The following is an 18675-nucleotide window of genomic DNA, read 5'->3' on the forward strand; positions in this document are numbered from 1 at the left end:
CTGAACTGGGGTGGCAGAGTGCGCTAAAGAACGGTGATGGATTAAACCCAGATCAGTTGACTGGGGGTGAGTGCTTGTATTGTCAACGCTTTGTCCATCATTTCCTTTGGTTTTTCTTTGTTCGCCATAAGTTGGCAGGGTATGCTCAGACGTGAGTCCCTTGCTCACTTTGCCACTGGATTCAAGCAAGCCGGGCTGAAGAAGGCTGAAATGGACTCTTGCCATGAGGCACTGGGGGTGAGTGCTTGTATTGTCAACGCTTCATCCATCATTTCCTTTGGTTTTTCTCTGATGACGGCTGATAGCCAGAAACCGGTCCTAGGATATTTGATTCCGGTCCAGGGAAGACATGGCTTGGCAGTTCGGGCTGGACTGTTCCATGAGGCACAGGGTCAAGACTAATTTGCATATGGCTATGTCTAAACTGGGGTGGCGTGGTGAGCAAAGAAACAATGGATTTAGGCCCAGATCTCTGTACTGGGGTGAATGTATGACATTGTTCTGCATTCTGTCCATCAATTGTTGTTTTTGCATTTGTCACCCCGATTGGGACGGGTATGCTCAGACGTGAGTCCCGTGCTCTCCACGCCAATAGAGTCAAGCTATCCTGGCTGAAGACGGCTGATCGCCAGAAACCGGTCCTAGGATGCTTGATTCCGGTCTAGGGAAGACATGGCTTGGCAGTTCGGGCTGGACTGTTCCCATGAGGCACAGGGTCAAGGTTGATTTGCATATGGCCTTGTCTGAACTGGGGTGGTGTGGTGAGCAAAAAAACGATGGATTTAGGCCCAGATCTCTGTACTGGGGTGTATGTATTACATTGTTCTGCATTCTGTCCATCAACTGTTGTTTTTGCATTTGGGACAACAAATAAAGCACAAGCATTAAAGAGAAAGGCAGTAAATACAACACTGTTGTTAAGGTATTTGGGTCCCGTTTTGTAAAGAGCTCGATGTGCAATAGTTAAAGCCTTAAAAGGGACTCTCTTGCTAACGGGTAGTCAATGAAATTTCTTCCGGTAAAGAAAAGCAGAGGACCCTTTTGGCAGTTTAAACAACAGATGAATTGCTGTGTTCTAAACCACATGGAGTCCCTGTATTAGTTATTCTGGAAGTCCTAAATAGAAGACATTAGCACTGTCCAGTCTAGCTAACGGTAATTACAAAAATATTGAAAAAAAATATTGTTTCACACTAATATCATTAAAAAACATACACAAATATTGTTTCTTCATTTATATATAGTTTAAAGTAGTAAATCCTAAGTATTTTAATCCTGCACTGTGACCACCTAGAAAGGACTATGTAGCTGTAGTCCCTTCCGTTCATAACAGCGCCATCATTGAATGTTTTTTAATTCAATCTTAATGATGTTTCATCTTAGTAATGGTGCTAGTCCCAGTGGCTGCCCCTTTCCATGTCGTCTTGTCCCAACTTTTAAGTTAAGTGGACTACATAATTATCTGCACGATAATGACTTTCAATAGCATTTGAAAAAGACGGAATCGCTGAAACTCATCATGCTGAGTAGAACGGATGCATTTTGTAAAGGCTGAGCAAAATAAATGCATCTTTTTTACCCATAAGAGTTCTCTGTTTTGGTTCCTGATGGAGAGACTTGTTAGTGATATTTATATATATATATATATATATATATATATATATATATATATATATATCGGTTCCTTTCGGGAAGGTATGTAGCCAGCTCTCCACAGAATGAAGAAATTTGGAGTCGCACAACACATTTACTCACGTGCGTTGTTAATTTAATTTTCCTTATTTGCAGACCTGACGCGTTTCGTTGGAACATCCAACTTTCTCAAAGGTGCGCTGCAGATTGAGTCCCTGCTTCGCTTTCTACTTCCTTTTCTTCAGTAGATTGTCCTTCTGATAGGCACATTTAGAATGCTGCATGATGGTTCTTGAAGTTCGGTGCAGGGGTGCTTTTGAGTTCATGTGTCCTGTTTCAGCCCAATTTCAAGGCTAATTCAAGAGTTATACCGGAGCCGGTCTCCGGTGGCAACCGCTTCCCTTCTTCGTTTTGGCGAGACAACACTTCGGTTCCTTTCGGGAAGGTATGGCGCTCTTGCTAACTGTGCCCTACTCCTACGGCAGAACCACGCCGTTTTGATATGTAGCCAGCTCTCCACAGAATGAAGAAATTTGGAGTCGCACAACACATTTGCTCATGTGCGTTATTAATTTAATTTTCCTTATTTGCAGACCTGAAGCGTTTCGTTGGAACATCCAACTTTCTCAAAGGTGCGCTGCAGATTGAGTCCCTGCTCCGCTTTCTACTTCCTTTTCTTCAGTAGATTGTCCTTCTGATAGGCACATTTAGAATGCTGCATGATGGTTCTTGAAGTTCGGTGCAGGGGTGCTTTTGAGTTCATGTGCCCTGTTTCAGCCCACTTTCAAGGCTAATTCAAGAGTTATACCGGAGCCGGTCTCCGGTGGCAACCGCTTCCCTACTTCGTTTTGGCCAGACAACAATTCGGTTCCTTTCGGGAAGGTATGGCGCTCTTGCTAACTGTGCGCTACTCCTACGGCAGAACCACGCCATTTTGATATGTAGCCAGCTCTCCACAGAATGAAGAAATTTGGAGTCGCACAACACATTTGCTCACGTGCGTTGTTAATTTAATTTTCCTTATTTGCAGACCTGACGCGTTTCGTTGGAACATCCAACTTTCTCAAAGGTGCGCTGCAGATTGAGTCCCTGCTCCGCTTTCTACTTCCTTTTCTTCAGTAGATTGTCTTTCTGATAGGCACATTTAGAATGCTGCATGATGGTTCTTGAAGGGCTAGATGTTAACTTTTGAGCGAAACATAATCTGTATGTTTTGTATATAGACTTGCCCATCCAGGAGCTTTAATTTCCTTTGTCATCACTTAATCATTTATTATTTGGTGTATTTGACATTCAAAGATGGCGCTCATCTTTCTTAGGTTCTGGTTGATTTTCATCAGTCCCTTTTCGCTTTTCACTAATTTTGTGTTTAAATGTGTTCCAAGTATGGCGCTTCGGTAAACATGGAAAAAGGTTTACTACCGAAACGCGTCTGTTAAGCAGTGTCTGTTTGGTTCTTGAATAAATAATCCAAACTGTTCCCCGCGAGTGCTCTTTTATCCGTTAGGACATTGTCCCATGGTACGGAATTGGAGCGGTGAATTTGACGAGTGGGTGCACCCTCACTCTTTGGAGCACCCACCTGCGAGTGCGACGTCCTGGTGGGTGTTTGACAGGAGCGGATATATATATATATATATATATATATATATATATATATATATATATATATATATATATATTCACTGAAAAAACCATAGGTTTCAGGGGCGTTATAGTTAGTTGGACATTTCACTCAGACGTCATCAGCAGTTCATTGTGGGCGCGCGAGTTATAGTTAGCTGAACTAACTATAACGCAGGAATTTCAATGGTTTTGTAAGAGTGAAATGTCGAACTAACTATAACGCCCCTGAAACCAATAGTTTTTTAGTGAATTTCTAAGGTTTTTTAAATGCTAATTTCTAACTATAACATGCCTGAAACCTATGGTTTTTCTGTGAATTTCAAAGGTTTTATAAATGCTATTTTGTAACTATAATATGCCTGAAACCTATGGTTTTTTCAGTTAATTTCAAATGTTTTTTAAATGCTAGTTTCTAGCTATGCCTACAGAGGTAGGACATGTGAAGAAATAAGAAAAAACACACAAAAAGAAGAAAAAGAAATGCAGAAAGAAGCAAAGTGCAGGAAGAAGGAAGACGTGCAGAAAGAACAAACAGAGGAGCCGAAAGAGGCCTTGTCGCAAAATCTTCCAGTAACCTCAACTTTTTCAGATGGGTACTGCTGGTAACTGACTCTGACTAACCAGTCCTAGAGCCAGTGCTATGCTAAAAGACACTTAGAATACAGTTAAAACACCTACATACACTAGGGAACACTATGCGTTGGGGTACCCCTGTGATTACCATGGCCTCCTCTGTAAGACCCTAGTACATAATAGGGCAGGGGGATTAAAACGACCTCTTAAAACGCACCACGGGGCACTTTTGCACACTGGTGAAGAGGAGGGCTGAGCTGAAGTGTGCAAACGCGCCCTGTGGGCTTTTTAATTTGGTGGATAAAGTCCCCTTGAATGCTTAGTGTCCCTTGGGTCCAACTAGCCCACCAAGTATCTCCAGTTAGTGCCACCGAGCTGCGTTGCAGAGAGGTGTAAAAAGTTGCACGGCCTGGACCACCTCTCTTCAACGAAGCGCAGTGGCACTTACTGGAAGCAACTGGTGGACTAGTTGGCCCTCAGGATTGAAGGGGAATTATTTCCCCAACTTAAAAAGCGCCACAGGGTGTGTTTGCACACGTCTCCTCAGGCCCCATCTCCTCCCTTCACCACTGTGTAAACACGCCCTGTGGCTGTTTTAAGTTGAGATTAAGACCCCTTGAATCCTGAGGGGCTCTAGGGTCCAGCTAGCCCACTACATACCTCCAGTAAGCGTCACAGAGCTGCGTTGCAGAGAGGTGTAAAAAGGGGCACGGCCTGGACCACCTCTCTGTAACGTAGCGCAGTGGCGCTTACTGGAAGCACCTGATATGCTAGTTAGCCCCAGGGGGCCTCAGGATTGAAGGGGAATTACTTCCCCAACTTAAAACGCGCCACAGGGTGTGTTTGCACACATATCACCTCAGACCCCGCCCCCGCCTTTCACCACTGTGCAAACGCGCCTGTGGCATGTTTTAAGCTGAGGGATTAAGTGCACTTGAATCCTGAGGGTCCCTGGGGTCTAACTAGCCCACCAAGTACCTCCAGAAAGCGCTACAGACCTGTGTTGCAGACAGCCGTGGTCGGTAGTGGGATGACCTGCAGGGCGGTGACGTGGGGAGGGGGAGGGGCAGGGTGGCGGGTAGTAATGTATGGATTACGGAATTTAACAGGTAAGTAAACATATAAATAAATAAAACGAATTTTGTTGTGTGCACTGCATCACCAAATGCGATGCAGTGCGTGCAACGAAATTCGTTTTATACATTTATGTTTACTTACTTGTTAAACTCCGTAATCCATACATTACTACCCCCCACCCTGCCCCTCCCCCTCCCATGTCACCGCCCTGCAGGAACTCCTACTGCCGACCTCGGCTGGTGGCAGAGGGGTGTAAAAAGGGGCGTGGCCTCTGAACACCTTTCTGCAACGCAGCTCCCTGGTGCATACTGGAGGCACCTGGTAGGCTAGTTCGCCCCCAGGGACCCTCAGTATTCAAGGGGAATTAATTCCCCAATTTACAACTTGCCAGGGGGCGCATTTGCACAGTGGTGAAGGAAGGGGTTGGGGCCTAAGGTGACATGTGTGCAAACACGCCCTGTGGCGCGTTTTAATTTGGGGAATTAATCCTATTTAATCCTGAGGGTACCTCGGGGCCAACTAGCCCACCATGTACCCCCAGTATACGCCAGGGAGCTGCGTTGCAGAGAGGTGTTCAGAGGCCGTGCCCCTTTTAACACCTCTCTTCAAAGCAGCTCTGTGGCGCTTACTGGAGGTACCTGGTGGGCTACTTGGCCCCCAGGGACCCTCAGGATTGACGCTGAATTAATTCCCCAACTTCAAACGTGCCACAGGGCGTGTTTGCACACATATCACCTCAGGCCCTGCCCCCTCCTTTCACCACTGTGTAAACGTGCCCCGTGGCACGTTTTAAGTTGGGGGATTAAGTCCACTTGAATCCTGAGGGTCCCTGGGGTCCAACTAGTCATATTTGTTTTTCTATACAAATCTGACAGGATCTCCTCCTATTCCCTTCTAACTCTCTTCCCCCTCCTCCCCCATGTTGTGAGCTTATATTCATGTTCCAGTATTGTTTACAGGGATTTCAAACCTTTTCTATTCTTGTCGCCCTTGCTGTTTGCTGGTTGTCCCTCACAGTACCCACAGAAATGTTGGAACTGCATACAGGTAACAGATTGTATGAATGAAGTGTCTTACCTCACCACATTCCCTATTACACTTGTTGGTGCTTGCCCTTCCCATCCTGTGTAGTGTTTCCTTCGTTTAATGTGATTGGTGCGACTTCTTGGGAGGCTTGTAGAGCTTCATCCCACTCCCTGTCTTCGAAGTGTCCTGTGTCCCTCTCCCAGCATGTTCTTATCTTATGAAAAAATCAAAGGATAGGGAGGAGGAATGCGTGTCCATTTATTTCCCCAGGTAGGTATGTAGGTAATCAAGTGAAGGAAAAGGACACTAGTTACAATTCTAAACCATTGGATAGAATATCTGTGCTATCCTCAAAAACTCAATGTGCGTTGGTATTGCGGTATATATCTTTCATCCGCCCCTACATTGTAGTTATGGCAGTTATCATTGGATATCATAAAATGTGCTGGGTGCCTGCCTCATCCAGAGGCTCCTCTGGTCTAGATTGCAGTGTCCAGAGATGAAAAATACGCCCCCATGAGAATAGGGTGTGTGAAAAAGAAAAAAAAATAGGGTAAAATTAGATTTACACCTAAAAACTTTAATCGGGGGTGAAGATCTAATGTTAAAATGATAAATTGGTACTTGTACTAGATCAGGTTACTAGATCTAGAAGTGTAACTATTCCAAAAATTGTCGACATGTTTCAGCCCCCTCTGGCTCAACGGAGTCTATGGGGCTTTCGTCAGGACTCACAAACAGACAAACATAGAATATTACTCACACTATTCGTGTAGTTTGAATGGGTAGGTATATTATGAGGTAAACATTGACCACTTATACTCTTTAAGCCTGCAAAAGAGAAAGAAAAACAGACAGGTATATGGTACACATGGATTAGTTATCATAGTGTACTCTGGGGGCTCCAGAGATAGCTATAGTCTGATCATCTGGGTTTGTGTATAGTACATCTCAATGGTGGAGGGGGGCCGTGATGGGCAGAGGAAAAAGGGGGGGGGGGGGAGGTGAAGGTGAAGCGAGATACGTTGTTTATCAAGCTCAAATGTTATTACTATCTTATGGGTGTAGGGGCACTAAGCCTAATCTCTAGGTGAATACAGAGATAAGTTCCCAACAGTTAAATTTTGTTTCAGGAACGATCGCCGAGGTCTAAATATGCGTAAACTCCTCTTTCTCACCCGCTTACATTCCGTGGTATAAAGCGGTTAAGTTCAGAGCATGCGCAGTACATGTTTATGAAAATCAGTAAATAATACTTTAGGTCAGATAAATGTCCGTGTGAGAACGGGCAACGAGGTATGTATATAAGCATCCTGACAAGCTAGTAATGCGCAGTTATAAAGCAGCTGGGTATCAGGCGTTTGCATGATGAATAAGTTCGTGATAATGGCAGATTTGCCAATACAATCTTACCCATGGACGATATGTCGGAGGCTTCGTCAGGGTTCCACAGAGCTAAAATTGCGAAGCAAAAGTTTGTTACAGGCTAATCTTACCGTTGTTTGGTAAAGTGTGTGCTACAAGGTCTCACCGCCGCCATTACCCGCGTGTTTGTGCGCTAATTCCGCTTGTGCTGACTCTGCCCCTGGACTCGGAGCAGACGTCAGACAGGCGTTTTTATCTTGGCTCAATACAAATGGTGCAACTTTATTTAAAAGCGGTTTGGGCAACTGGGAATGTAGAATTTTCCAATTTCTAGAGGGTGCTAGTAAAGTTGTAATCCCGTTCTAAAAATGCAGTTGGAAATGGCAATGTTAAATCCTTAATGCAATTTACAGGGAGTTAGAATTAATCTGAAGTAATATGGGTAATTACATTAGACTCATCGTAATTAAACTCAACATGATGTCTTTGTTCTTAAACAGCGGAAGGTGAGCTGGATTACCAGTATAAATACCAAATACATTCTCATGATGGCATATGTACAACTAATGTGCCGCGAATTGGTGCCAAGGTACATTATCGTTTAATCCCCAGATGTGAGTTTTCAGACGGTCCACCCATCTCTGTTCTTTCTCGTAGAGCTTTTTCTCTGCATTTTGGTTTTTTTCAGTGAGCATCTCTATCACTGTCCACCGGATGTCTTCACAGGAGTGTCCAGCCTCTATGAAATGGGCACAGAGTTTTGTGGTTGTCTTCTTCAGCCTTATATTACTTCTGTGTTCTCCTATTCTTGTCTTCACCTTTCTACAGGTCATACCTATATAGAGTTTTTGACAAGGACATTTTGCCATGTATATGACATGGGAGGAGTTACAATTGGTATGTTGTTTTTGAGTCCATAGAAGAGTCTCTGAGAGTTGTAGCTGTTTTGAGGTGGTGGTATATTTACACACTGTACAATTACCACACAGATAATGTCCACTTACAGGTGCCATGGTGATGTATCTGGTTATCTCTTGTGTCTGTGTCCTCTTTGGACGGGTATGGACCAGAGTGTCTCGCAAATTTTTGGTTCGCTTGTTAGCGAACCGGGGTTTAGGCCAATCAAATTTTCCAGTATTGAGAATTTTCCAGTTCTTGTTCACTAGTTTTTGGACTTCATATCTCATGGGGGTGTATTTTTCATCTCTGGACACTGCAATCTAGACCAGAGGAGCCTCTGGATGAGGCAGGCACCCAGCACATTTTATGGTATCCAATGATAACTGCCATAACTACAATGTAGGGGCGGATGAAAGATATATACCGCAATACCAACGCACATTGAGTTTTTGAGGATACCACAGATATTCTATCCAATGGTTTAGAATTGTAACTAGTGTCCTTCAACTGTTCTTATCTTAACCATCACATCTGGGGAGTTGCATATAATTGTATTATGTATAACAGAGATGTTTTTTTTTGGTCAACGGATCAGTTAGCACTGTATCTTCCAAAGGCAAAGAGCCTTCAGTTATTGTGTCTTTGGCTACATGGGCCACTAGCGTGTGTTTGATTTTTAAATATCGAAACACCTCTGCTTCCAGAGATTATTATTGTTCTAGTCCAGGCTTCTCCAACAAAAGCTTGTGAGCTACTGGTAGCTCTCCAGCAACATGTAAGTAGCTGCCCTCTGTTCCCCCCTAGCCAATTCAATTAGAACTTTTCACTTGCTTTAATTAACATATGTGTACAAAATTTGAAAAATGTGTGTATTCTGATAACTTTAAAGCTGATCTTTGGATAAAAATTTCTGAATTTGTAAAATATTGTTGGAGCGGATATTTGAAAGATAACTAATGCAGCATGAGGGAGACTTATTACTAATACTAGTGTCTTTTTGCCACAGGCATTGCATCTATGGCTGTAATGCATTGCCCATGTTGAGACATTCCAAACTGATAAAGCATTTTTTACATACAGCTGCTGTACCAAAATCATCACAAGTGGTAATCTTGCATCACTTATATTAGCTGGTCTGATGTGGTCACTATTAATTACAGCATTGCTAATATTTGTCAATAGCTCAGGATGATTTTTATTGAACCTAAACAGCTATCATCATACAAAAGGCAGGAGACCCCTGTTCTGGTGTTATTTGGGGAAGAGGCCATGTCTCTAAACAGTTCTTTTGGTCTATCTTCAATAATAGGCATGAGAAATATGTCTATTTTTTAATGTTTTTTCAGACTGTGTTTATTTCCTTGATGAAATGAGATATTGTTGTAATGCTGGTGACTTGTTTTCTCTTTAATGTATTTATTAACCATTTCTTTTTATTTTAGCTTTGCCTCTTCCAGGTTCTTACAGCCTCATGCCAGGAGGATTTGGTAGTACGAATATGCAGAAGGCTCAATCTTTGATCGATTTAGGCTCTAGCAGGTATAGTATTTTAACCGAACAAGTGGCAATTTTGTCTACAGAAACATTAGCTATCGGTTTTACAGGACCTATTGTGCACAATACAATGTGGCTTTGGGCCAGTCCCTTACTTGTAATTAGATGTATTTATCATCTGTCTCACTTCCCTGATCCTGATTCAATGGCTTCTTCCCTGTTATTGGTTGCCCTTCCAGGAGAATATCATTTTGGGTGTTTTGATTCTATGGCATGTGTAGGATGAGACCTATTGACTTTGCCAATAGTTGTTTTACATCATGTTTACAATTTATTCTGCTAACCACTGCAGTGCATCATCCTTTCTTGCACTACTCTTGCTGTAGCCTTCAAAGATCTGGGGTATAATGATGGGATGTAATTCAAATGGTTCATGGTCACTCCAGCAGCTCTTTTTGCTTTAATTGCACACCTATCCCTTTGATATTTAAAGGCATACCTTTGTGATTGTTCCTGTCCGTAGATCCCAGTTTTTTATGATCAAATTTACCTGAGCGTGCATTACTACATCATAAAATATACTGCAATTACACTTGTGGGTCCCTATCATGCCAATATGCATACAAACCATCTTGAAGGAATGCTTTGCATTTGTACCTCGCAAAAACAACAGGTGATGGACAGAATGCATAACAATGTTATACATTCACCCCAGTACAGAGATCTGAGCCTAAATCCATCGTTTTTTTGCTCACCATGCCATTCCAGTTTGAACCCAGCCGTATGCAAATCAGTCTTGACCCTGTGCCCATGGGAACAGTCCAGCCCGAACTGCCAAGCCAGGTCCTCCGTGGACTGGAGACAAGCATCCTAGGACCGGTTTCGGGCTTTCAGCCCTCTTCAGCCAGATAGCTTGATTCCAGTGGCATGGAGAGCACGGGACTCACGTATGAGCATACCCGTCCCACTCGGGGTGACAAATGCAAAAACAACAGGTGATGGACAGAATGCAGAACAATGTCATACATTCATTGCATTTGTACCTCACCGCTGACATAAACACACTACTCTTTAATCAAATTTCTAAAACACTGAAGTTGCAATTAAAATTGTATTATTGATTTTGTCTATTTTCTAGAAGACCACAAGTTCTGATAAATATTGCTACACCATCCAAGAATTCTGTGCTAACATAGTATACTACTTTCGCTTTTAAAGTCCCAAAAATGCATGTTACCTATCATAAATTAGATCAAAATGATAATGGGAACAAGTGACATTTGAGAGCAATGCAATACCCACAATCTTTCCCAGATGCCTCACACACCACCACCTAACACCCAGCCTTCTTCCACACTGTCCTCACATGCATGAGCCATTCTCGTTTGTTGAGGTTGGGCTGCCTTTACAATAGCAGAAATCAATCAAAACCCGAAGCCAGCCAATGAGGTGAGACTGGCCTGAACCTCTCCGTTCCCAGAGTGCATCTCACCACAGATTTCTACTGCATGTCATCTGGAAAGAATCTCGCAGCTTTACTCTCTCTTCAGGCAAATCAGGTTGTTCACTTCATAAACCTCTTCTTACACCTTTCCTTAGGTTTTGTGTGCAGAGTTCTTTAACCTTGCCCTCTGGATTACGTGCTTACAATGATTTTGTACTTCGATTTTCAGAAAGAAGCCTCATCAAAGCCTGTAAGGCATTGGCAATATGACTCTTTACTGATGATCCTCACAGAATGTGCATCTATTGCCTATATCTGGATCAGAAACCAGAATACTTGATATTCTGCAGAATGGTTTTTTGCCTAGACCGTCAACGACTGTGATGGATGACCTGCTTGTCATGCACCATGTATCTTATATTATTCAATCCTCGCAACGTCTTCACTTTTACCTGCTTCTCGCCCTTTATTCAGACACTCTACCCCCCGTAAAAGTTGCTCCAGCTGTACTGATTAGCGTTGTGATTTGTACAGCACACAACAATTCTCTAGGGTTGAGAAAAGTCTGTCGTACTATATTGTATAATCTTTATCAAAAACTGATACTCTTACAACCACTGTACCCATTCATCCTCCATTAAAGCACAGTTCATTAAATATTCGACTTGATATGCATTAACTTTCCTCATTATCATCGCACTCCTGTTCCTATCCACCTCCAAGCTTCAGTTGGTAAGCAGTACAAATAATCAGCATAAGCATTATTTGCTCATGGAACATACTCCATCCTACAACAATTTTCTTGCAGTCTGTAATGCCACTCTGATCAATTACTTGTGGTCTGTAGGAAGGGAAATTCATTAACCCACAAGAAGACTGAAATGATGCACACCACACCTAGACATTCTAGCCTCCTGCTCTATTACTGAATAGGGGATCTCCATCACACTTAATGTCCTGGATATAATGGGCCAGATGTACATAGATTCAGGCTTGCGATAACCTAACAACAAATGTTTACGATTCGCTAATAGGTAAACGCAAACAGCTATGTACTAGAGTGTGTTTTACACGGTTTGTGATTCCCGGTTGGTCACATATTGCCCTTCCTCATTAATATTCATGAGCTAGGTCGCAATTTGCTACCCATTGGGAGTCGCTAAATGACAGGGATGGTGGTCTGCTGGGATCAGGAGACCACCATGTGTGTGATTGCTTTTAAATGAAACAACTTGTTTTTTTAACAGTGCATCTGGCTTGCCTTAAAGGCAAATAGGATGCGTTTCAAAAATAACAGCCTGCCGTTAAAAAATGTTTTTAGAACCATTCACAAAGGGGAAGGTGTTCCTTCGGGACCTCTTCCCATTGGCCAATGGGTTACTACCTACTTGAAGTCGGCTGCAAAATGTGAATGTTTTGTGACTACATTCCAGCCGCAAATCATTCACACATATCACTGCCAGTCGCTGTCAGGGAGGGTCGCCCTTAACACGCATGCTATACACATCCTTCAATGATTTTATTGGGAGCTCCAGAGTTTGTCATTAACTTTGATTTGTTAAAATTAACCCTCAATTTGCAGAATGGGAGGGACATTGTTGCTACTCTTTTCAACTGAACATAAATAACGTCCTACTCTACATGCACCACATTGATCACCACAACATTCACACATTTTCTTCCAATGACAGACTTACACCTTTGTGCAAATTGCCCCTTTTCATTGCACTTGTGACAATTTTATGACCATGTTGCATAAATATTTACAATACCTACGTGAAATGTACAGCCTCACCTAACGCTAAGAATACCTAGATTCTCCAAGCTTTCACCCTTCGTATATCTACCCCGTCTACTTTCCTTGGTTTTAAATTATCCACCCCCTTTCTGCACCTCTCCTCGCCCATCCCCTGTAGCGGGCATCAATTTGTCTCTCATGTAATTTGCAACATTTTCATGACCAATGATATTTCAATAGCCTTTTTCAGGCAAATATCTTCATTAGATAAATGCTCCTGAAAGTTTTTACTATTTTTATCAGTAATTGATCTCTTTTTATTTACTTTATAAACTCACAATGGTTTGTTCCTGGCATCAGACACCTTGTATGGCATTGGTGGCAGTTCCCAAGGGGATCCTGGAACCTTGATTTGTGGAAGCCACCCGATTTAAGGCTAGCAGTCTACAAATGTATTTTCCTCCAGCCTGATTTTTGGGGGTTTGTCCAGTTTCAGCAGAGAGGGTTTCACCTCACACAGAGATACTCAGCCAAAGCTAATCATTCACTAAATATTGCAGATAGGATGGTGTTGCAGATGTTCCTTTAAATTTTAAAGACAATTGGCCTTTCCCACAAAGCCTGTCTATCCACACAGCTAAGGTAGAATCAGGGATGAAGGGAGCGGAAATTGCCCTTACATTTCAGAGCTGTGCCTTGAACCCTCCTTCCTTTCACAAGCGTGTTGTATATTCCAAAGGTCTTCAGTAATGGTATAGGGATCTACCGCTAATTTTCTTTCCCTGACTGGCAGACACTTTCCATCCTTTCTTTTTTGAACCACTCTTCCCTTGGAGATGCGAAGGAGATTCCCTGAAGCGAGGGAGAGAAAGAGAAATAGATAAACACACACAAGGAAATCGGACAGCTTCTCTAGTAGCATTCAGGAAAGCTCTGTCTCACCCCCAAAATCTGTTTTTTTATATAGTTTCCTTGCATATGAATCATTAATTTCTGCAAAATGTTCAAGGTGTGAGCAAAATAATTACACTATCAGCAAATCAGAGCACTACTCTTTTAAACGTCACATTGCCTTAGCATCTAAGCACTATCCCAATACATGAATATTGATTCTGCCCATTCTAGAGATGGCAGGCAAACTAGGTACAAGAACAACAGTAAACTATTGTGAAGGAATGAAGTACAGTGAACTAGCAGAAGGGCTCTGGGAAAAGCAACATTACTGTGCTGATATTGAAAAGTTTTTTTCAAGAACAGTGAGAACCACATCATTCGAAATAAACAAACATGACTGCTTAACTTTCTGCTGCAAAAATAATGAACAGTGAACATACAGGAGGAGACGTCCATTTTGAACAAGATGGTTTGGGCCTAAACTGAAGCCTAGTTAGCATTAGCCCGGAAAGCACACTTTTATGAGTCATAGCAAATTTGTTACAAATGGAATAGCACCATGTCAGTGTACACATACATGTAAATTCGAGAGGAAATCCACAGTATGCATTTTGTTAATAATGCACAGAAATATAAAATGCACAAAATGCTTCCAGCACATGCATGCAACCTCCATTCCACACATTGATGGAGCAAAGAACTTCTTTGAATGGACTGGCAGGAGAGGCATGGGGATCCTATTCCAATGCAGGTTACAGGAAAAATATCTGCACACTCTATTTCCACTAGTGACTTTTGACTAAGAAGTGTTCCCCTCCAAAACCACAAGTAAATGTGTGTATAGATATGTATCATCTATGTCTCAACATTGTGACAGCCACTGTCGTGACTAAAAACCTTTGGGTAAGTTTTAACAAATACATGAGACTTGAATCAGTACTCACTACCACCTCTATAGCAGTTAGATTCCAGCTGCACAATTTCTGGAAAAATTGCCAATGCCTTCTCTACCATTTTAGTACATTCCACATCAGCACTGTGGTATTCAGTAAGGTGGAGTATTGGAATAGCCTATTGTTGTGAATTCCTTAATGTACCTTTTCTCCATTTCATAAAGTTGTACTTTATTCTTCCGGAATACTCTGGCGTTGTTCCACAACTTATCACACTGAGACTAAGCTTGATGGGCTGTATGACTGTCACTCGGCCCAATTCAAATTACTTACCAAGTGTTGTCTTTGAAATTGTTCATGGCTTGGGTTCACACATCTTGCAGCTGAGAGATTGCCTCACTTGATTTATCGTGCAATCTTCATCTCCTTGCTCTACTTCCCCCCCCTCACCCAATGTCTTAATCTAGGTGAAACATTTTCAACTTCGTTGTCCTTTTATGTGGAATGCGTTTCTACTCCAGCTACGATCAAACTTTGAGTTTATATTTGAGCTCACATCATACTTTCTGATCATAGAATGACCAAACACAGGGGCCTAAAAGGCCACTCCCAAGCAGTTGATTCCAATGTGTTCCTATCTCTAAAACTATTTTTGAAATGTAATATTGGTCAAATTATCTGTCAAATGCTCCACTGAATGTTGTTAGGTCTTTGCTCTGTAATTACAAATAATTGTAGATATTGTGTGTGAAGCCTTATCACCCACCTATCTTCACATATCATTGATTCTTCTCCAAGTTCCTCACACAACCTCTAAACTTCTCTTATGTAACACAGTGGTAACTTTGTATAGAATATGTTCATAGGCAAATGTAAAGTGAATTAAACCGTATCATGTAAACGCACAGCTCCTTACAGGCACATTTTTTAATGTAGATGCACATACCTTTACATATAATCTTCTAAGTTATCTGCAACTATGAAGTTAGAGGAACTTTGAAGTTTAAGACACTATGGAGGCCCATCAACATTTTAGTTTATTTTTAGTTATTAATAACTAGTAGTAGTTCTTGTTAGTGTCTAATCATGTTAAACTTGTTACCGTGAAGAACACTAAATGGTTTCAACTTGGGTTAAAATGAGTGTGCACTAGGACCAATTAAATGAGCTGTGTGACGTTATAAGTAAATGAGCTGTTATTGTAAGTGAATGTACTGTGCACAAATGTAATACTTTAGCAGTTGTCGATACACAAGTTGCTATTTCTTAAATGTACTTTTTTATTTATTAGTTCGAATTCATCATCTACAACTTCTCTACCTGGCAGTTCCCCTAAAACTGGGCCCTTGGACTGGGCAGTTCCGCATTCTGCCAGATTAAAATACAGGCAAAGGTTTAACAGCCTTGATAAAACTATGAGTGGCTATCTTACAGGTTAGTTAAGTATGTACTTACATTCTTTTTATTTCACTCAAAAATAGAATCTTTATTCACAGCTATCTAGAGTGTTAGTTTGATACGCTCTTAGCAATTAGAGTCTTGAAAGTTGAAGTACTTTGTTCCATTCAGTGAGGTTTTCTGTTTCACTGTCTCATACACTTTTATCACACTTTGTTGAAATTACACAGGTTTTTTCATACATAGCTGAAAATATGAACACACAATGCATTAGCTCGATGGTTACTTTTATCTCTCTTAATTTGTTTTAATACTGTTTTAATCTTTGTTAGCATAACACTTTATTACAAAAAAAAGTGCTTCACATCTGCTTTGCTGACTGCTGATCTATTCAGAAAAATGTGTACAGTTCATTTAGAGGTATTTACATTTTGTTGTGTTACCAAAAAAGATATTCTACAGTCTTCCTTCCACACTCCCTGTACCCTAGCAAGATTGCCACATTGTTCACTTTAAAAACTTGTATTACTTTGTAGTCCGAGAAAGGCAAGTAAACACCAGTCGCCATTGTAAAAGCAAAAAGCAGCAGTTTGTCTGAAGACATAGCTTGATGCTTGACCTCTGTCTCTGAAGCACAGCAAATGTGACAAGATAAATACAAAATGTAAAGGCATCTTTATTCTTTCACGAAGCATCAGAAATCTGTTACGACCAACCATTGGGTCGTGAACCACAGTTTGGGAAATGCTGTCCTTGATGTTTTACTGGTAACTTTTAACTCACGGCATCATTGGTATGTCAGCAATGCCCATTTATGGACTGGAAATGCTAGAAGACTCTAAAACGCAGTGCCAGTTAAAATTATGTTTTTTACACACATAAAGGATTGTATGGGGAACTGCAGACACTGATTAAAAGATTTAAAATACAGATACAGGACTGCCACAGAACAACCTAAAAAATCCTGACATCCTATTTTTGTTTCTGTTTAGTGTGAATTTAGTTTTCAGTGTGTAGAAAAACAGTATTTTTTTAAATCGTTGGTGACCAGTGTTCTTCCAGGACTTGCAAAGAATTTAATTGTTATTATTATTTGCTTTGTGCACCAACTTTGCAAAATATAAAAACAGTGTAAATGAAGTTGAAACCCATTTTTACAATAAAACCCATTGTAATATACCATACTGTACCCCTCCTCTTCGAGTCTATCCACAACTAGAAGGGGGCAACACAAATGGGCTGACTAACACACATCACCTGCCTCCGCTCATCCCGCTCACCCCATGTGGTTCACTCCAGGGGAAAGAAAAGGTTTCCCCTTCCTAGCTGCCTTTATCTTTCACCACTACCCTTGCTGGCATGTTCCTATCTTTTAAAAGCAACTGAGTCATTCTGACCTTTAGAAAGGGGTCATGGATTTTATTCCCAAATCTCCTTTTTAGGAGAAAGATTGGATCATTCCCTCCTATCCCACATCTCGTTATGCCCAACCAGTGCTCTCTTCTGTGATTCTCTGTGCTATTCATCAACTGTGAACGAGCTCCGTACCTGCCAGTTTTCTGGAACACTTCTTTAAACAGCATTTTTCTTTTAGAAAAACATTAAATAAAAAATGTGTGTGTGCATTTTCAAGCAAGACATATCGAATCTTCCAAAGTAAACATAATTTTTGTTTTTAAGCCACCCCCTTCCCTTGGCTGCTTTCCCTTGAACATCAGCAGCCAATTTAATGACAGTCACAAATGGAACAGATGTACCTGTTCACCCTATTTGTAATTCATGTCATCACGCACAAGGCGTTCTATTCCCTCTCTTTTCCTACTGACATGTTTATAAATATGCAATATAACAAAAAAGAACAAGTTTGCTACCTACTCAACTATAGTTTGAAGGACAGGTTTCTCATAATCTTTAAGGCTAGTGTGCCTTCGAACACAAGAGCCTCGGTTTGGGAGTAAAGTAAATGGAGTAACCCACAATTCTCCACAAGATGGATATAATTTCCCTCTGGTATATTTGGGATATCAGGCACCGCCATACCATGTGGAAAAAATACCCTGCATTACAATGGCATCTTTTGCAGGTTAGGGTGTCGTCCTTTCCATCGACCTTAACCAATTTGTAATATGTATATGGTGGAGTTACTTGAATTGTGAAAAGAGTCTAATGCCATATGCATCCAAGCTAAAATGAAGTTGAATTAGCCAGTTTACCATGCACCAGTCTGGACTCTCTCCACTCTTCTTCCACATGCATGCCCACGTCTGCTTCCCATTAGGACCACAGCTCCTTAAATTGGTCTGGGCATTTGAACAATAGTTAATATTATATATTTGATATACCTTGCAGGCCCAAAATGGCAAGTGTTACTTTTGCTCTGAGGGCTTTCTACTCAGGCAAAGAGGTCAAGTTTGTTTCAGTTAAAAGATGTCCCCAAAACTAGATTTGCGTAGTTTGAAATCGATTGACATGTCCTTAAAGGACTTTGCTGTCTCCCTTTCAGTCACCATTGGCTTAAAAATTGAATAAAGTCCCATGCCTTGAAACCCCCTGTCTTCACCAAATATGTCAGCCAAGGACCTTGCCAGAGTGTTATCTCACCATCAATTTACAGT

General features: G+C 41.5%; 1 protein-coding gene across 4 annotated transcripts in view; it reads left to right on the forward strand.

Annotated features, from left to right (window-relative positions):
* ITSN2 (intersectin 2) overlaps positions 1-18675 on the forward strand; it is a 1355209-nt gene that overhangs the window by 378902 nt on the left and 957632 nt on the right. For all 4 annotated transcript variants that reach the window (XM_086926255.1, XM_086926257.1, XM_086926256.1 and 1 more), the window contains 2 exons: positions 9642-9738; positions 15954-16096. In XM_086926255.1, coding sequence (XP_086782381.1) covers positions 9642-9738; positions 15954-16096 — 240 coding nt within the window. The remainder of the gene's footprint in view (positions 1-9641; positions 9739-15953; positions 16097-18675) is intronic.

The sequence above is a fragment of the Lissotriton vulgaris genome, chromosome 6 (assembly GCF_964263255.1).
Source record: "Lissotriton vulgaris chromosome 6, aLisVul1.2, whole genome shotgun sequence".
NCBI lineage: Eukaryota > Metazoa > Chordata > Amphibia > Caudata > Salamandridae > Lissotriton > Lissotriton vulgaris.